Source organism: Phyllostomus discolor, chromosome 1 (genome assembly GCF_004126475.2).
Source record: "Phyllostomus discolor isolate MPI-MPIP mPhyDis1 chromosome 1, mPhyDis1.pri.v3, whole genome shotgun sequence".
NCBI classification, from domain to species: domain Eukaryota; kingdom Metazoa; phylum Chordata; class Mammalia; order Chiroptera; family Phyllostomidae; genus Phyllostomus; species Phyllostomus discolor.
In genome coordinates this window covers 33764257-33785712 of record NC_040903.2, presented here as the reverse complement: position 1 = coordinate 33785712, position 21456 = coordinate 33764257, and the positions used below count along the sequence as shown (strand labels likewise).

The window sequence follows — 21456 nt, the reverse complement described above, 5'->3', positions numbered from 1 at the left end:
AATAAATCTTATTGAGAAAGATAGAGACAATAGATAGATAGATAGATAGATAGATAGATAGATAGATGATAGACAGGTGATCTGCAACTGCTTCTGTGTCTCTGAAGAACCCTAACTGATATACTGGGTAAGCCCAAACACCGAGGAGGTAAGGACATCTTCATAGTTTAGTGTAGCCTGACCTACCAGATTGAGAGAGAGATTTAGCACATCTGTACCTAGAGCTGAGCTTTTATCTTCATGGACCTTGGCATGTGCAAGATCCCTCCGGGATAGATTAAGAATATATGGTGCCATTCTTCCTAAGGGGTTAGTAAAGCATATGTTCTAAGTTCAAGCTCCCTGTTTAGGGTTTTGCAAACTCCTCCATGCTGATTAGGTTTAATGAGGTACCATTTCTGCCTGTGTTTGCATTTTAAAGAGAGATAAAGCTTTGGATTATAAGAAAAGAATTCTGGAGGTGGAATTTTATGTGCTAGCAAACTGGCAGGAGAGATAGAGCCTGGACTGGAAAATACTACTACTAATGGTAATAACCATGGAGTGTTTAGCATGTACCAGGCCTGTACTTACAGCACTTTATCCATTGTATCAATTAACCTTCACAGCTATGCTGGAACTAAGTTGGGAAAACTTGAACCTATACCATCTACACCCACACAGCTTGTTGTCTGCATTAATACAACTTTTACTATTCCTGTACCACCAGTAACATGGCTTTAGGAAGCTCTTGCCCAGGAAGATAAGGTTACAAATAACCTCTGTTATTGTTTTGAATGCACTCCACTGGTCTTATCAATTCCCAAAGGTCCCTTTAAAAATCCTTGCCTGGCTGTGTCTATAAATCCCTTGCCCAATCCTAATCCTAATTTATGAGTTTTGAGCCCAACCCTTGCTCAAAACTCATAAATCCCCTGCCACTGCCCTCCTCTCACTAGAGGCCACTAAAACTGACAAGAGTGAGAGCTGCCTTATCTCAGTAAGCTATAAGCTCAGCTTTGCTTCGTCCACAAGCTATTTGGGCAGCATTATTTGACAGTACAATTCTTACCTCGATTTTGCATGTGAGGAATTTGAAGCCCAGCAAAGTTAGTTAATTTATCCAAAAACACAGAGTTAGCAAGTGGTGAGTCCAGGGATCAAATCTTGCCATTCTGAATCCAGAAAGTACACATGTCCCAGTGCCTCCTTGTGCATTTGCAATCATACAATACAGTCACTTATCCTTTCTCCACCTATGGTCACCCATGTGGTAATAATGCCAGGGAAGCTGGAACTTGGAATGGCTCCCTGCCCTAGGCTGTGCTGTGAGGCTGCTGAGGCCAGGACTCCAGTGCTTTCCAACTATCTAAGCCCCAGGGCACTCCTGCCCTCTATGTTCATTTCCAGAAAGAGGTGTGCTAGTGGTATCCTTTGATGTCCACCTGCCTGAGCCACAGCCACCCTCACCCTATCCATAGAGCAACTGTCTGCCCACAACCACTGTGTCCCTGGGTGACTTTGCTCCTCACCTCACACAGATCAGCTGCTTCTTTCTGCTCCCCTGATCCCCACATCTGCCTTTCTCAGACCCCAGCCTTATACCTGCCCTGTTTTGCAGTTCACCCCAGGATGCCCATCATCCTGGAAGTGCCGGCAGACCACACCCTGGCAACAGAGGGCAGGCAGATGCATGCAGCTATGGGTGGGGAAGTTTTGCTACCTGGCAGTCCTTCCAGATGGAAAACAAACATCAATACAAAGTATGAAAGAACGTGTGTCTTCAGGCTCCCTCTCTTACTGCCTGTGTCTCTGCTGCCAAGAGTGGCCATGGGCCAGGGCCTCTTCAGCTAGGTCCTTAGGAAACAAAGCCCTCTGAAAGAATCAACGTACTCCTCTGCTTCAGTTCATGCAAGTTCTTACTGGCCAGTCATGGGTCACTGAAGTTGAGGTCCGCTGTGGGTTGGTTCACACAGGGTGATGAAGGGGCTTTAAAAACACCGAATTGAGGGAGAAGTATGTACCTGCTCATTTAGCAGCCCAAAACCAGGGACATGATCCTAAACCTACGGAAATTAGCCAGCTGAAGTCAGAACCATTACCTTTGCTCCCCTCTCTGCCCCGCCACTGCCTTCAGTTAGTTGTTCCGCCAGCTTGATACAATTTCATTTAACTGTGGCTGAATGACAAACAGTCCAAAACCTAGTAGCTTCAACAATAGCCATTTTTGTCTGACAGTTCTGTGGGTTAGCTGGGTGGTTCTTCTGCTGGTTTTGCTGGATCGCTTATGTGGGTGCATTCAGCAGAGGGTGAGCTACAGGCTGGGCTCCAAGGTGAGGTCTAGAAGGACTGGGCCCCTCTTTCCACATGGTCTCTCAAGGAGGTTGGGTCTCTTCCCATGCCATCCTAGAGCAGCATTCCAAGGAGGCAAATGCAGAAGCCACAAGGCTTCTTGAGACCTGGGGTTAGAGGTCAGACAATGTCTCTTCCACCTCATTCCCTTGGTCTAATCAAGTCACAGGCCAGCCCAGACTCATGGACTGGGAAGTCAGCTCCACCTCTTGATAGGAGGATTGTGTTTTAGTGGGACTGTAACTGGACTCACCAGAGGAAGTAAACCCCATTAACCAGAAAGACACTGGAAGCTTCTTGATATCCACTAACAAAGAGTAAAAGACAAAACCCACTTGCTATGTACTGGATATTGTGTTAAGTACTTGACAAGAACCCAATGAGGTGGATGTTAGAGAAGAACATTTGTTTCTCAGGCTCCTGCTTCACGTGGCGAGGCAGAATTCTCTGAAGACGAACTCCCTGCCTTCCTCCCCTGTTTCCTCCTTCTCATGGGAGCAGTGTTAAGGCATTAAAAATTTATGTTACCATTTTCCTTCCTTCAACCAAATGCAGCAGGTTAATAAACAAATCTTCATATATTGCATGTCAAGCACTTGCAATCCAGAAATCAATAGAGACACTTTCACCTTTGAAAACTCAGAATTGACTTGAAACCCCTCTCCTGCCACAGTGTGGTGAGTCCTGAGTCCCCTCCATTCCTTGGGTTTGCGGTGGGAGCACCATTTAATCTTATTTTGCCTTATTCCTAGTGGGTTGTAACTCCATGATCCTCCTTCCACCAAATTATAAATTATTTCAGCATCTTATGTGTTATTTCTCCTCCACACAGTTCCCAGACTTGGAATATGGACACATGCCTTTATTTCCCCCCTTAGACAGCCCCTACACCAGGCATCTGGGAGTGAAGCAGGCCTGTTTGAAGGTGCAGAGTGTCAGGAAAGCTGTGCGCTGTTCAGGCCCCTCCAGCCTCTGCTGAGACCTGCAATTGTCCATCCTTGCTCCACTCCCACTTTGCACTTCATCATGTAAAACTTCAAACATACCTAACAGAAGAGAGAATATTATAATGGACCCCATGTTCCCATCCCTTAGTTTCAACAATCACCAACTCACAATGAGTCCTATCTTCTCTGCTTCATCCACTCCCCTGCCAGGATTATTTGTTGTAAAGCAAACTAAACTCCAGATATCTCTTCATCCACAAAGGGTCAGTGTGCATTCCTAAAGAACGTCTTTTAAAAGCATAACCACCATGCCAGTACCCTCTTAAATATATAATTAACAGCAATTCCTCAGTATCAGTAAATATCAAGCCAATTTTCACACTCTCCTGGTCCTTCCTCTTTCACATCGCATCTTCCCACCGACCCCCCACACCCCACCTCTGGGGCTTCATCTTACAGCGGCAATACAGACCCGTGTAAGGAGTGGCCCATGGGGCACAGCAGGCACACTACAGCCCACAGTATTTTTAGAAGCTCACCAAAATGTTTTCACTCTTTTTAAATGACAAGAAAAAAACTGAACTTTTAGTTTAAAATGTTTTAATATATAACGTGTCTGTCTTTATACCAATGCAGTCACAAAAATATAATTTTTAATGTTATTTAAAAAGAGAGAAGACCCAGAAAGGCAAAAGGGCCGAGGCTCCATGAGAGTCCCGGCACAGCCCTGTCCCTGGCATCTCCTCGTAGATGTCTCAAAGGCGTCCTCTCATCTACGTGTTCAGAATTGAACACAGAAGCCTCCACTGTCCTCTTCTGGTCCTCTCCCAGTGTTCCCTACATCAGCAAAGGGCTCACTAGGGTGTAAAGAAGGATTGCCCAAATGAGAACACACCAGGCTACTTATTTAGAACTTGCCACAGTGAGAGGGTCAGCCACCATCACTTGCACTGGGCAGAGGCTCAATGGCAGACAGGGGAGTGGGAAAGCCTTATAGTGGAGGTGAGGAGGGGAGGATTTGGGATGCTCTGATGAGAGGCTGTTGATGGGGAAGTGGGGGATAGGCTTAACAGAGGCAGGGAATCTTATGTGATTGACTTAAGGAGTCTATTTGGCTTTTTGTTGAAACTGGGAGCAAAAAAATAAGCGCTAGTAAGGACCACTGACCAAATCCTGGTCATTCAGGAATGACCGTTACAGAGGATGAGTCAGAGTTCTACCGTCATATGTGGCCTGGCCACTGTCCACTTATATACTCAGACACTCGCTATCAATCTAGTTTCATAAGCTAGAAATCCAGGAGTTACCTTGAATGCTTCCCTCTTCCTCACCCCATATCCAGTCCATTACCAAATCCTACTCACCACCAAATCCTTATCTTTCAAGTCTATCACTTCTTTCTATCTCCACCATAGTACCACAAAACTACCTTCATCTTTCATCTGATCTGCTGACTGGCCTCCTAATTTGTCTACCTACCTCCACAGTCTCCTCCTCCCTGACTTATTTCCCACAGTAATATTTTCAAAAAGCAACTCTGATTACATTATTCCTGGCTTAGATTACATTAACAACTCCCATTGGTTTTAAGATAAAAACTAAAACCTTTAAAGTGGCCTCCAGGGCCTCACTCAGTCTGGCTCCCATCCTTCTGCCTCCTCCTGCACCACAAAAGCCCATTTGTCTTTCATTCTGAGTCACACCAGCCGTCTTCCAGTCCCTGACACATCCTCTCACCTGCCAGGGGATTTACTGGAAGGCTTGGGCAGCTCCTGAGTCAAGAGCGTAGGTGAAGGGCCAGGGTAGCTCCGGAGGCACAGGTAGCAGGAGCCAATGAAGTAGCATCGGGGCACCACTACTTGGTATATCAGCTCCAACCACCCCCTGTCCCTTGCACCACTCTGCTTGACCCAAAGCATGGAGGACAGACAGTTCAAAGGGCTTGGCTGGCTTGGGTCATGTGCCCAACCTTCGGCCGGGACACCTTAAACAGAAGCCCCAATAAAGCATTAAACAATGAAGAAAAAGTTCTTCCCCAAAAGAAAATTGGGAGTTATTCCCAGAAAGAGGAGGAATGAATACAGGGTGGAACCCCCGAATCGACAAATGTCCACTAAACACATGTTCCCACTACCTGGACCGACTTCCTGTCCCCTCTTTGGTTCGTTAACCCTACTCAGTTTTTAGATTACAGCCCAATTGTCCTTCATTAGAAATGCCTCTTCTCACCTTCCTAAGGGAGTCAAAGTTCTCTATTCTGTTATTTCTTAGTGCAATAATCTCTCCTTTATAGCACTTGACACTGTTGTAATTTTACATTTATTTGTTTGAATTATATACATCTCTCCCAATTGGCTAAATAATCCCCGAGAGAAGAGTCCATATTTGACTCTCTGTGGCATTTCCAGTGCCTAGCACAGTACCTGGCAAAACAAAGATATTCAAAATCATTTATTTAATGAATGAATCAAACCAGAAAGAAATTTGTTTTCCTAGTGAAATAAAGTATGCCACTCCCCCCTCAGAAGCCAAAAGCCACTACATTTTTAAACAATTACTTCCAATTCATACTTTATTAAATAACATTCTTCATTACTCTATAGAATAATGCAGTAGGAACCCACTTTACACATAAAGAAACAGGCACAAGTAGTTAGGGAATTTGTTCAAAATCACATATCTGATAAACGATCCAAAGGGGATACAAACTCAGGTCTGTCCAATACCAAAACTCAAGTTCAAGACTACTAGGTAGTATTGTCTCACCATAACACTAGTTATCTCCTAAGCATAGAAGCCTGAGATACAGAGCTGATTCATCTGTAAAATTGGTTTTCAAATAAGTTCATTTTCATGTAAATCCAGATATGTCATAAAACTTAGTTTAATTTGTAAAATACTGATCCATGGAGAAAATAAATATATGAAATTTTTAAACTTTGGGGCAGATGCAATTTGACAGGGAATTATAACACCAAATGCCTTGCTTTTTCTATCATTCATGATCAGTAACACTGAGCATGAGTAAAGGAATGGAAATTGGTGGAGGTGTGATCGTTTAAGGTAACTTGTTCCCTGAATTTCATCTACAGATTATAAAAAGCTTTTAGATTTATCCGAAAAGGTTTCACTCTTTCAGTGTTATTTCTCGAGAAGGAGGGGAGATTGGAAAAGTAACACAAAGCCTGTTTTTGATTCTCAGGACTCATGAGAGAAGGCACTGAGCCCAGATCCGCTACTGGGGAACACGGACCTCACTGGAATAAGAAGAGTGAAACCAGCTAATATAAGGAAGAATGTTCTTCAGGTCAGTCACAGCCAAGACGCTTGTGAGGCAATAGTAAGAATAGGACAAGCTATCGTTTTCTCTTTTATTCCATCCTAGAGTCCCCAAACCTGCTAAACACATGATGACAGGGTCACAGCAGCAATTGCTCATCGATGGTCACAGTGGCGTCCCCTGGAGGTCCCGTATGTTTTTGACGTTGAGGGGGAATACAAACCAAACAGTACCGGAGTAGGGAACTAAGATGTCTAGTATGTCTTCTAGATACATAACTAGAGTTTGTGATGTAGCTCTCTGTGTTTAACGTGTAAGAGGTTCTGCCAACTCCTTGATCCTCTGAGAACATTTTGATTTCAAAGCAGCTGGCTTGACTTTAAAGACCTGTGGATCGTAGTATACAATATGCATAGGAGACCTGAAATGGGAGGAAAAGAATTCAACCTGAAATAAGATGAGCAGAAAATGGAGCTAATATTCCCCAAGCACCCGCCCTGTGGCAGGCACAATGGTAGGATCCCACTGATTTTCACGAGTGCCCACGAGAGAGGAATCACGACTTCCACCACGCAGATGAGGAAATGAAGGCTCCGGGAAGTTCTAAGGCTGATCTGTGGTCAAATTCAGATTGGTGTATTTGTCAGATTCCAAAGCATTTGCTCTTTCCACAGAAAGTAAGTTCTGGGAACTTCTCAATAAGTTGGCAATGTTAAAACAAGCCAGACAGTCCTCTGGTGGACTTAAAGAAATCAGATTTTTGAAGTTTCCAACCTTAGCACCTTACTGCCAAGTATGAGCTTTAGAGAAGGGACCTTGAGCACTCAACCTGACTCCTCCCTCCCCTTTGTCAATGCACAGGGAATACTTTTCATTTCCTTTGGTGCTGAACTTCATTTTTTAAGGAAAAACATCTTACAATTTTTTTTAAATGTTATATTACGTAAGAATGAACATATTTCCTGTTCCCCGGGCTCAAGGGTTCTACAACTTTTTCTGTGTCCCCAGGTTTTCCTGATGATGCTTAAAAAGAGAGGTCAGGTATTATCCCTCGAAGGCTACAAAATAAACTGAGGTTCAGGCAGGTTAAGAGGTCTTTTCAAAAATAAACAGGAATTAGAGACATTTTCTCCCTTGTTGAAGGATTTTCCCATTTATTTGGAATAGGTCATATATGTACATGGTACACAAACATTGAAAAATACAAAAGCCTATTTAGTGAAAAAATAATTCTTACTCCCATCTCAGGCCCCCAGGCTTCCAAAAGGAACCATCGTTACTGCCTCCTTATATACCCTTCTTAGACACCTCGGGCATATGCAAGCAAATGTATGGCACATATGCATTTTTTCCTTGCACAAACTGTAACATTTATGTGCTTTTTTGGGTAACTTGTTTCACTTTGATAATATATATTAGATAGATAATCCAATACCCGTAATTACAGAGTTGTCTCCTAAATCTGCTTCAGTACTGGTCCACTAACCCTTAATTATAGCCTTATATTTATTTGTCACAATAAATGTAACAAATGAGTGAAATGTTTTTACATTTTTCTCATACTTCTACAGTTCTTTTCACTGGCCTCATTAGGTTAGCTTTCCTCTGTCCCTAGCACCGCCGTCCATTCCTGTCCCACCCTAGCCCTAAGTTGACATACCTTGTACTTGGATGAGCCAGTTCTTGGACTCTGGGAGAAGCTTTGGAATGCAGAGCAGCATATGAGACTGGCCAGTAGGGGTCACGGGGAGGTAAATAACCTTCATGAAGAGACTTGGCCTGAGCTAGAGCTATTATTCGAGAGCTGGCTTTGGCTAGCAGGGCAGCTTGGGTTATCTACAGCGGAAACAAAAAGACACAAAAATATATCCAAAACTTTTACCACATATCCTTCTCTTTACAGCTATATCCCTAATCAAGTCACCATCATTTCTTTCCTGGATTCCTAGAACAGCCTCCTAACTGGTTTCCCTGCTTCCATTCTCGCCCATGTACAATCCAGTATTCACACAGCAGTTACTGAGGGAGAGAATGAGCATTTTAATGAGTGCATTCCATGAGCCAGACAGTGTTCTAAGTCATTTAGCTATGTCACTGCTAGTTAATCATGGTAACAACCCCATGAGGTAAGTACTTTCTGAACCCCAAGACAAATCATGTCACTTCCAGAGTTTAAACCTCCAGTGGCTTCCTGTTTGGCTAAGAATAACATTTTGGCTCCTTACTGTGGCCAAGATGGAAGGCCCAGAGTGACCGGGCTGCCACACCACCCCCACCTTAGTCACTATGAGCACACCACCTCCGTGATGACACAAGGCCCTTCTGGCCCAGGTCTTGCCATCTCAGGACCTTTGCACTTGCTAACTCTGCTTGGATTCCTCTGTCCTCAATCTTGTCATGGCTGCCTCTTCGTTATTTAAGTCTCTTGGCTCAAACATCACATCCTCAAGGACTTCTTCTTCCCTAACTGCATAAAAATAAATCAGCTTTTCTAATTACGCCCTTCCACAGTACTAATGGCACTTTCCAACTCCTGACTGAGCTCATTTATCTCATTGCTGATATTTTATTGTGTGTTTCTTCCCTCTAGAACAGCAAATTTAAAGCTTTTCCATATCATGATGCATATAAACTAATTACCAAAATTATGTGGCACACTGAAAAATATATTGTATTTTTTGCCTACCTGACAAAAATAGGTATACTTTTGATTCATTCACACCAGACAACTATCATTGTATTGGCTATTGTTAATTTTATTTGACAATCTAAGGAAAAAGAGGTCACCGCCCCTGAATAAACAGTCAGGCATTGCATGTTTTTAAAATTCTTGCAGCACACCAGTTGAAAATTGCTGCATTAGAATATAAGCTGCTTGAGAGAAGTACAGCAGGTCCTCAGATAATGTTGTTTTATTATAACATTGGTGAAATGCCTAGGAAATTATCTCTTGTTTATATCAATTAGCCTATGGTAACATTGGTTTGGTGATATGTTGTTTGCTTATGATCACAGAACTTACCAATGATGTTAAGTAAGAACTTATTGTACTTGTTTGCCAAAAGCTAGAATAGGTTCTGGTGCATAATTGGCATAGAATAAATACAAAATGACTGACTGATTGATCAATTCCTTTAGGTCTTACTTGGAAAATCACAATTTCCAGGTTGTCTTTCTACTGTGCTGCTTTACTGGTAAAACAGGAAGGATGGTGTATAGCCACTATTCTCTCTCTTAAGTGCTCACTGGAAAGAACTAGGACAGATAACAGACACCACTCAGTACCCCTGAAAGTGTTCTGTGTTGCAGTGGTACAGATTTATTCTGGTTCTAAGTGTATGATTATCTGCAGTGGTATCACTTTTTAAAAAGATTTTTAAGCCCCCCCCCTCCCCAACAGTTCTAGCAATTAAAGAAAAATGCCTGTAATTCTCCTTTGAAAACCAAAACACTGAGAATAAAGTGATTTGCTTGAGGGACAGAAGGCAAGTCACTTTAGCAAACTTAAGACCCTCTTTCAAGTGTTTTTAATTCCCAGACTAGCTTTCTCTCCAAACAGAATTCCATATCAAATCCTCAGATTCTGAGAAGGAGGGCAAAATTGGTCCCACCTTCTTTAACAACACAATCATTAGATATTTATTGAAAACTCAGCTGGGATTGGGCACCAAGGTGCCCCTACAATGAATGGAGGGGAGTGTCAGGAGGAAGAGCAAGAGAGACACTGAATGTGCCAGGCTCTGTGCCCAGCACAGCCCTTCTCTATTATTACACACTGTTAACACTTATCCTAGTGGGAACTTTTATCTCTACAGTTCCCTTGCTCCCCCCCAACTTCAAGGTCATCCCAGCTTCAAGACTCTGGCATGTACTCTTCCCTTTACTAAAATATTCTCTTCTCAGATCTTCACATAGCTAACTCCATCTCCTCATTTAGGTTTCATCTAAAATATCCCTTCCTCAGAGAGGTTTTCCCTAACAACCAAATGCAAAGAAGCTTATCTCCATAATCACTCATTTCCTATTTTATATTCTCCATAGCACCTATCACTGCTTCATATTATCTTATCTGTTTACCTATATATGTTTTTGTTTCTCTTCATCTTATTCACTGGCAACGGTGTCTGGCACACAGTAGGCATTCTAATACTGGTTGAATGAGCAAGGCTCAGGAAGGTTGTTACAACATGGATCTAGAGCTGCAAGGCTATAATTTGAAACCAGCTGTTACTGACTCCAAACTTCACCCTCTTCACCCTCTACCCACCAGTCCCTCTCCATATGTAGCAGGTAGGTCTTCCTGCCTGCCATAGACTTTCTTTCAAGACTCCCTTTTTCAATGACTTTGGCCAACGCCTTGTAGAGGGAAAATAGCACCTTGGGAACAACCAGATCATGAGCTGAAGGACACCAAGGCAGTATGGCTTACAGGACGGATAGGCACTTCACTTCTTTGTCTTGGATAGCACAAACCCTCTATCTTGATCCTTGGATGGGCAAGGTCTACAATTCTTGGACTTGCGACAGCATTCAGGGCAGAGATTGAAATCCTGTTTTCACTCTAGTGGAGAAAAATAAAATACTACCTGTAAGTATTGAATAATAAACACTATCTTGATCAAGGTTCCAGGGTAGGTCTGACCTCTGGACCAGACTCCTCAGCAAACCCAGCAGGAAGAATGAGAATCTTACGGGAACTCACAATCATAACTGAAAGGATCAATTCCTATCTTTCTCAAACCAGGTTGTAAGGATTCCAACTCAACTTTTCAGAAACTTACTGTTAAACTATAGCTGATTTATGGAGTAATGGCCGATTTATGAAAACTCAGCCAAGAGGAAGGTCCAGCCCTACCACATGCAAACACTTTAAGGGGCAGAGCTCTACTTTGTTCTTAACTATTTGTGCCCTTCAGACATTGGGACTCATACCATCCCAAATCCCTGTGCTTCCAGGAAATTTTAGTGGCTCTCTTATAAGTCGAATGGATATCAAATAGAAACCAAAGCAAAGAAGAAGAAAGGCAGAACCACGTATCTCCATAGAGAATGTTGTTCTGGTCCTCCAGGTCACTTCTCACTATCTTAATTGTGGAAATATGTTCAAATTCATGGTCTTCTATTTAAATTACTGCTATCTGAACTCAAAATTGACCATAGGACTTTGAGGGTGAATATAGCCATTAACTAGAAATAAAGTACGGTTTTAACTATGGGTGGAAAAATAATATAAAAGTATGTTCCTAATCCCTTCTTTTGTTGTTTAAAATGATGATGGTGATGATGATGATGATGATGATGATGACGATGTTAACACTGACAGTGTTCTACATGTATTAATTTATTTATTCCTCACCTGGAGTATCATTTTTATTTCATTTTACTGCTGGAGAAACTAAGGTAATTTGAAGGTCAGTAGTTTATTTAAATTTATATAGTTAGTGTGTGGCAGAACTGGGCTTCACACTGAAGATTCTACCTGTTGGTGCAACACCCTGAAGTACCAAATAAGAATCTTAAGTATTTACTATGAGTTAAGTTTTATCTCTTATCAGGCTCTGGGAAAGTCAGAGAAATATATGATAACCATTGCCTTCAATTAAGACTTATAATTAAAAAGGAAATAAAACAATCATTTATTAATTCAGTTCATTAGACAAATACTTTTAATAAATTATGTTATGTGAGACACAACAAAGAATAATAAAACAATCTCTTTCCTTAAAGTAATTTTCAACTTAGAAGAAACCATAGCCCAACAGGAAAATCTTTAAGATTATTTGATACCCATAAAAGAGAATAAATAAAACTTTGAAAGACATCGGAGAAAGAGTGGGAAAATCCAGGATTCCCTTTTTAGGAATAAAGGAACATGAGATTGGACCTTGAAGGAAGGATCAGATTTTGACAACTAGAGGGAAGAGGAAAGATAGGAAGGATAAAGAAAGGATGATGAAGTGGAAGATATAAGGGGGATAAATAGTAATGCAAAAATACAACAAAAATAAAATAATAGAAGAAAGGATGATGAAAGAAAAAGAAAGGAAGATGGAAAGGAAAGTCAGACCATAGAGGCAAAGAAGCATGGAGCAACTTGTCTCTGGTTGTGCAGGGAGACCAGGCCTGTAGATGCATTTGTGACCAGATTATATGTGAGGAGGGGGCATTCTTCAGAGCCAGCCAAGAACCATCAAATCTTTACGTTAGAGAGTAGGCGGGGTCAGAGCTGGAGGTAACCTGTCAGGCCAGTGAGAGAAGGACTGGAGCAGGGACGTAGGGAGCTGGAAGGATAAGAGGAAAGTTATGGCCGAAAGAAGACAAACAAGGGTACATATACCCTACCCCATCCTAAAATATTTTTAATGTTACAATATTTTAAGCAAAATGATACTTGTACAATATATCAGTGTAACCAAATAGAGAATTCAGAAATATGATCTAGTACAGTGACTCAATTATTTTTGGTCTAGAACCCCTTTAAGTTACTCTTAAAAGTGATGGTTCCCAAAGACTGAGACACTTGAGAAAATTTATCATTTAATCTTCCAAAAGTAATTTCAGTACATGTTCCTCTAAATTTTTTATGACATACAACTATATTTCCCAAAACAAAAAAAATGAGAAAATTGATATGTTTCAATTCTTGTAAATCTCTATAATATCTGGCTTAAAAGGACACTGTTGTTTTGGTTGAACTATAAGAAAATCCAGCCTCACACAGTAGTTAGAAATGTATATTTTAACAACTTTTTAACTGTCGATATTCTTTGACACTACAGGAAAACTTAACAAATGGTAGTTTCTCAAATATTAGTTGCAATCTGAAACTATGTGAAGGAACTTTTCATATTTTATTACCTTAAAATCCATTGGTTTATCTTTCAAATTGAAGGAAACTCTTAATCATGCATGATTCTGAACTTGCAGATTACTTGAAAGGGTCTGGAGAACCTTTATATACATACCTGGGTTACATTTTTACAAACTGTTACCCCATTATAGATAATAGTATGGTATATAATAACTCTGGCAGGGAATAAATGAAGGGTAGGGCAATAGTGAGAGGGGATTCTTGCCATTTTATATTAAAATACTTCAAACAGATTGAGGAATTAGCTATTTTTTTGGTTTATTTATTTATTTATTTATTTATTTTTGTCAGGTAATCATATACTTCACAAAGTGTTCTCTCTGATGTTTCCAATACCCAATTGGTGCCACACATAATTATTGCAATATTACTGGCTATATTTCCTGGGCTGTACATTCCATCCCCATGACTATTCTGTACCTCTCCATCCCTTCTCCTCTCTCACCCAGTCCCCAAACCCTCCTCCCCTTGGGCAACCATCAGTCCATTCTCTGTATCTATGACTCTGTTTCTGCTAAGATGTTTTAATTACAAAATTAATATTGTGTAAAATAATTAATATGTAATGTTGGCAAGAATGCAGTGAAAAAGGCAGCCCAGGTAATGCAAGTAGATATGTGCATCAAAATCACTTTTGTTGGAACACATTTTGGGATTTTATATGAACCTCCTCAAAAATGTTCAGACATTTGATGGAGTCATTTTACTTCTAGAATTTTTATCTCAGAAAATAATCAGAGATTGAGAATGACGAGGGAAGGACATGTTGGTAGAATGACCTCAGAAATTAGTGCAGCAAGTCAGACAAAGCCATGTGAGATATCCAGGGCACGTGTGTGTGACACTCGAAGGTATCTGCTGGATACAAAACTGAGCCTTAAAAGTTAAAATCTATTGAGTTGAAGATTTAAAAAATCCAAACAGGTTGATTAGTCTGAATAGGAGCTTCTGATATATGTAAGTAGACCCTAAGTAAACGAGCTATGAAACCAACCCCTTTTCTAAGTTTTGTAGTCCTGGCAAAGTGACTATAAAAAGAAACTTGGTGTGACATTCATGGGGGTAAAAGGACTTCCTACAGTTCATCCATTCAAAGTCTGGCAGCAAGCAACCTTAGGTGCCTGCGATAGTAGCTTGGCTCCCTTTCTGGGCATGTGTTATTTTTAAACTCTGGGAAGATTTAGAATGAACTGTAAAAAGCTAAGAGAATCAAAACATAGAATTAATAGTTGTGTTAAGAATAAGTATGTGCAAGCCAGCCAAGGTACTGAAATTTGAACATGAGCCATGAAGTAGGTATAGTATTATATTAATGTTAAATATCCTGATTTTGATATTAGTATTGTAGTTCTTAGGATATACACACTGAAGTACTTAGAAAAAAGGGTATATAATGTCTATAACTTATTCTAAAAAATGAGTCTGTTTCAAAAAACAAGCACGTACACACACACAAACACCATAAAGGAGAGAATGATAAAGCCGATGAAATGAAATGTGAATTTTTGCAACTATTCAGTGCACTTGAAATTATTATTAAAACAAAAGTATGCATATACTATTAAAATAAAAAGCATGTACATATTTAAGAGAATTGACCTATTCCAGTGATAATCTTACACTCCTAAAGTACAATTTGATATGTATAATTGAGTAACTGATTTAGAATTATGACATTAAGTTGAAATCTTAAGTTTATGCCATTCTTATGACATTAAAAAACTTCAGGTTCACCATATTTGTAAGTTTAATGTATTAGATTTAAAATAATTATTTAAGCTGGAAAGCATTATGCTAAGTGAAACAAGCCAGGCAGGGAAAGACAAATACCACATGATATCACCTTTAACAGGAATCTAAACAACAAAACAAAACAAAAAAAAACTAGCAAAATATAACCAAAGACACTGAAATAGGGGATAGTCTGACAGTGGCCAGAGGGGAGAGAAGAGGGAATTTCAGGGGGGAATGGGTAGGGATTACAGGAACAAATTTAAAGGACACATGGACAAAAACTAGGGGTGGGGGATAATGGGGGGAAGGGGGGAGGGTTGGGTGGGTGGGCTGGAATGGGAGTAGGGGGGAGAAAACTGTACTTGAACAATGATTAAAATAAAAAAATAATTATTATTATTTAATATTTGAGAAGGTTTTGTTTGTTAAAGTAGATGGTTGAAGTAAAATGCCTATAAAAGAAATCAACCCTGACTGGTGTAGCTCAGTGGACTGAGCACAGACCTGTGAACTAAAGGGTTGCCCACTAGGGTCCCCACTAGGGGGTGCATGAGAGGCAACCACGCATTGATGTTTCTCTCCCTCTCTTTCTCCTTCCCTTTCTCTAAAAATAAATAAAATATATTAAATATAAAATATTTAAAATAAATAAATCAATAAAATTTAATGTATTTGTAAATATAAAGTATTTGTTACTATAAAGTATTTAAAGTTATTTAAGTTTGAAACCAAATAAAACATTCAGGACTCTTAAAAGTCACTATTAAAAACAGTTACAATTTTAAACAGAATAATAAAACTCCCAAGATAAACTTAAACGTATAGCTAAAAAGAATAGATTTTTTTTTAGCTTGGAATTTAAAAAATTGACTTAATTATTTAAACCAAAAGCATACCTCTGAACAGTTTTTTCTGCATATGAAGACCATGCTCAAGGATACCGAAAGACTCACATCATTGGGTGTGGCAGTTTTTTTTCTCATGACTGTAAATTCCTTGCCACTTCTCTCATTGAAAGGTGGGTTTGTGTCCCTGCCCCCCTTGAATCTGGCCAGGCGTGTAACCACATCAATCAACAGAGTATGACTGCAGTGACATTATGCGGCTTCCAAGGCCAAATCATAAAAGACTGTGCAGCTTCCACCTGGTTCTTTTGGAATTCTCACCGGTGGGAACTCTAGTTTAGGATATTCCTTCTCAGAATACAGCTGCTCTGCTGAGGGCGGTCTAAGCCACATGGAGAGGCCGTATGTAGGTGCTCCTGTACATGAGCACCCACTGAGACTAGCCTTGTCAAGTCTCCCAACTGAGACTTGAAACTTGAGACTTTCAAGCCTCCCAACTGAAGTCTAAGCCTTCAAGTCATCCCAGCAGAGGTACCACAAATAGGTATTGTATGGGAGCGAAGTGTTTTTGTCCTCCCCTCCAACCCAAAATTCAGTTGGAGCCCTATCTCACAATGTGATGACACTAGGAGGGGCCTCTGGGAGGTCATTAGGTTTAGGTAAGATCGTGAAGGTGGAACCCTCATAATGGGTTTAGTGTTGTTTTAAGAGGAAGAAGAGAGATCAGAACTCTCTCTGCATGCTCACAAAGCAGAGGGTCATGTGAGCACACAGCAAGGCAGTTTATGTGTCTACACCTGGGAATGGGGCCCTCATCAAGAAGAGAATCCACTGGCACCTTGATCTTGGATTTCTCAGCCTCCAGAACTGTTGTTTAAGCTACCCAGTCTATGGTATTTTGTTACGAAGCCTGCAATGACTAAGACAGGGGTGAAGGAGCCTTCAGATGATCCCAGCCCCCTGGCATTTCAGGCACTTGAGCTATTGGAAAGACCCCAGCAGAGACTCCAGACATTCTGGAGTGAGCAGAGACAAGCCTGATTGCCCTGTCAGACTTTCTGACTCACAAAATCCTTGAGCATAATAAAATGGTGGTTGTTTTAAGTCGCAAAGTTTGGGGGTGGTTTGGTACAAAGCGACGGATAGCCAGATCAGAACTTTAAAGATGGGGTCTCTGTATTGTTTTTAGATGATCTGGAATTTGTTTTCTGAGCTGATTAGATTTAAAGGTATTAATAATCCCCTCCATCAGTGATAAAAAAAAAAAAGACACTGGTAGTCCATGGCATGTGGTGGCAAAAACAGAAAGCAGGCTTTGGTGTGACAAAGGAGCAGAGGACATTTTAGTAAATAAAAAGTATAGTGGGGCCAGCTGATTGCTTCTAAGTGCACCAGAGAACTTGAGGAAAGAAATGATCAGCTGAAGCCTTTAAAATTCCACCTTAAGGTTGGGGGTAAGTGGTCAGAAAGTTTTTGTGGCTTACTTAAAAGAAATCCCTTATCTTTTCTGGTCACATGGCTGAAAGTTCTGAAAACTAACTCAAAATCTAATTCTGCACGTGGGTGAATTACAGGGAAAATTGAATTCCTAAGCTTGTATGGTCTTCTATATTAAAGTTAGAGCACTGATCAGGAAGAAATGCAACCTCGAAAAATTGGACTAGGGATATGGTGTGCAGGCCCAGTGAGTGTGGGGACGGTAACCCTAAATACTGCTGAGCCTTCCTATAGATAGAATGAAGCATTCCTGCCCTGCACAGAGGTTAGAGGCCCCCTGCTTGAAGAAACTGTAATGGTTTCCCTTGAAGTAAATACTTTGCAGGGACTACCTACTCGACTGACCTACCCTTCCTATCTCTCATTGCTTTCTAGATCTATACCAGACCCAAGTTCCAGGAGCCGTAACAGCCTTTCACTGATTTCTCCATCAGCTCCCACAATGGCTTAAGGTCTAATTCTATTTATATTACTCATAGTGGTTCTGCTTCTCTGATAAAATCCTGACTGGATACATGAGGACGCAGGGAGGTCCATCAGAAAAATTTATTTGATGAGAGAAGAATATATCGTAGGAAGAAAAGGAAATACACACCTAGAAATAAAAGGGAGCATGTTACATTTGCAAACATGTTACATGTTACAAAGTCAACCAGGAACTGTCTCTTTCACATGGACCCACTTACGCCTTTTGGAGGAACATAGTTTGGATGTATGGATTTGGCTATTGAGAGTCGAATTATCCGGGGAGAAGGACCAGAGAGGTGAACAGGCTCTTTTGTTATGTAATCCGTGAATGACCTGTATGCAAATGAAACAAAATATTATAATCACTAGAGGACCAATAGCATTTTTCATTGCTACAATCAACCTCCACACAATTATATATATTGTTTCTATCTTTGGAAATTCTTTTCCCATAATCATTAGTGCTCTTTTATCCCAGGCTCGTATTTCTCAAAATTTTTCCTTTGGTCCACAGTAAAGGTACATTTTACATTGTGGATACAGTACAGGTAAATCTATGTGTGCATCTGAAACAAATTATCATGAAACTATGTTTGTCCTAGGCAATATATTTGATTTTTTAAGTTTTATTTTGATTTCATTAAAAGAAAAGCTGAAATTGATTTCATAATCCATTGATGGAGACTTGCTGTTTTTAAAACATTATTATAACTGTAGTAATCATATGTGGATACTTATGAGTTCCTATGATTTCCTATGTCACAAATCATGCCATCTATGTCCTGGGCTGGGGCTCAGTTAGTTGGAGCATCCCATAACAAAAGGTTGCAGGTTCCATCCCTGGCCAGGACATGTATGGGAGAGAACCAATTAATGTTTCTCTCTCTCTGAAATCAATAAACATTCATAAAATTTAAAAAATCATGCCATCTATAAGTAGAAATAGTTTTACTTCTTCCTTTCCAACCTGAATGTATTTCTTTCTTTTTCTTGCCTAATTTCCCTGACTATAATCACCAGTATGATGTTGAACAGAAGTGGTGAGAACTGACATCCTTGTTTTATTCCTGATCTTAGGAGGAAAACATTTAGTTTCACCATTAATTATGATGTTAGCTATGTTTTTTGTAGATGCCCTTTACTAACTTATAGAAGTTTACTTCTATACCTAATTCGTTGAGCATTTTTATCATGAAAGTTGTGTGAATCCTGTCAAATGCTTTTTCTGAGTGTATTGAGATGATTATGTGGTCTGGGCTGGTTTTTAGTCTCCTAATTTGGTGTATTATATTGATTTTAGTATGCTGTACCAAGCAAATTACAATCCTGGGATAAGTCCAACTTCGTCATGGTGTATAGTTATTTTTATAGTTGTTGGATTTGGTTTGCTAGTAGTTTGGTATAGATTGTTGCATGCACATTTGATTTGGTTTGGTATGGACTGTTACATATACTCATAAGAAATACTGTCTGTATCTCTTCTCCTATAATGACCTTTTCTGATTTTGGTGTCAGGGTAATACAGACATTATGGAATGGAATGTGTTTGGCAAGTGTCCTGTTTTTGGAAGAGTCTGAAGGGTTGCTGTTAGCTCTTCTTTAAACATATCATAGAATTCATCAATGAAGATATCTGGTCCTGCGTTGTTCATGGGAAGTTTGTAAGAAATTAATTCAATTTCTTTATTTGTTATAGGTCTGATAAGATGTTTTATTATTATTATCAAGTCAATTTCAGTAGTTTGTCTTTCTAGGAGTTTGTCCATTTCATTTATGTCATCTTATTTGTTGGCTATGCAGTTGCACATAGTAACCCCTTAAAGTCCTTTTTACTTCTATAAGGTCGTAGAATGACTCTTCTTTTGTAAATGATCCTTAGAAAGTCCCTGTTCTTTTCATGATTTAGTAATTTGAGTCTTCTCTCCTGTGTGTTGGTTAGTCTAGCCAAAGGTTTGTTTTGTTGTATCATATTTTTCAAAGAAACCAACTTTTGGATTTATGATATTCTTTATTTTTTCCAATGTATTCATTGAATTACATGTCTTTACATCCCTCTTCTGTTTTAATTTTTTTTTTATTTCTTTTTAATTTTGCTTTTCTATTTGTAATTTCCTAAATGAGCAGATTTCCTTAGATTATAATTTGAGATCTCTTTTCTTTTAATGCAGGCATTTGGAGCTAAGCACTACTTTAGGGTGTGTACCATAACTTTTGATATGTTGTGTTTTGTTTTTACTGTATGTAGTAAATACAAAGTGATTTCTTCTTTGACCTATTGTTTACTTAGGTATGTATTTAGTTGCACATATTTCTTTAATTTTCCAATTTCCCTTCTGCTATTGTTTTTTTTTTATTTCATTCTATTGTGGTCAGAGAACTGATTATGTACAATTCAATTATTTTAAATTAATTAAGACTCATTTTATGACTTAAAATAGACCTGTCATAGAGAATGTTTTTTGAGAAGAACGTGCATTCTGTGATTGTTGGGTGGAGTGTTCTATGAATGTCTGTCAGGTAGAGCTGACTTATGGTGTTGATCAAGCCTTCTCCTTGTTGATCTCCTACTTGTTTTTCCCATTACTGGGAGTGTGGTATTGAAGAATCCAACTATTAGTATTTACTTGTCTATTTCTCTTCAATCCTGTCAGGTGTTTTTTTTAAGGTTTTATTTATTTATTTTTAGAGAGAGGGGAAGGAAGAGAGAAAGAGAGGGACAGAAACATCAGTGTGCGGTTGCCTCTCACATGGCCCCCACTGGGGAGCTGGCCTGCAACCCAGGCATGTGTCCTGACTGGGAATCGAACCGGCAACCCTTTAGTTCACAGCCTGCTCTCAATCCACTGAGCTACACCAGCCAGGGTGGTTAGAGTGTCTAATTCATCAGGTTTTGCTTCATCTATTTTAGAGCTCTGTTGTTATTGCACATATATTTATAATTATTATATTCCCCTAATGGACTGATCATTTTATTATTATAAACTGTCCTTCTTTGTCTCTAGTAACAATGTTTGTCTTAAGTATATATTGTTTGATGTGCGTATTGCCACTCCAGCTCTTCCTTGGCTGGTTTTCATAGTATATCTCTTTCCGTTCTGTTACCTGCAGCCCATTTGTTCCTTTGAATCTAAAGTATGTGTCTTATTGGCGACAGACTCTTGAGTGTGTTTTTTATCTATTCTGTCAATCTCTGCCTTTTGATTGGAGTGTTCAATTAATTTATGTTTAATGTAATTACTGATAACATAGGGTTTATGCCCACTACTTTATTTGTTGTTACGTGTAACATCTTTTTGCTCCTTTTTTGTTCCTGTAAAATATTAGCTAGTTTTAGTATATCATTTTAATTCCCCTATTTATTTTACCATATTTTAAAAATGAAATTCTTACTTGTTGCCCTGTACATCTTAACTTATAACAATCTAGTTCAAGTTAATATCACTCCATGTTCTCCCTCTCCTTTGTGCTTTTTTAAAAAACACA

The 21456-nt window shown here is 39.6% G+C and overlaps 1 protein-coding gene across 1 annotated transcript in view; it reads right to left on the bottom strand.

The window, feature by feature from the left end:
• Window positions 1-5950: 5950 nt before the first annotated feature.
• THEGL (theg spermatid protein like) overlaps window positions 5951-21456 on the bottom strand; it is a 44528-nt gene continuing 29022 nt past the window's right edge. The window contains 4 exon segments of the mRNA XM_028506181.2: window positions 5951-6979; window positions 8219-8394; window positions 10988-11119; window positions 18192-18306. Of these exon segments, the coding sequence (XP_028361982.1) occupies window positions 6865-6979; window positions 8219-8394; window positions 10988-11119; window positions 18192-18306 (538 nt within the window). The 3' untranslated portion in view covers window positions 5951-6864.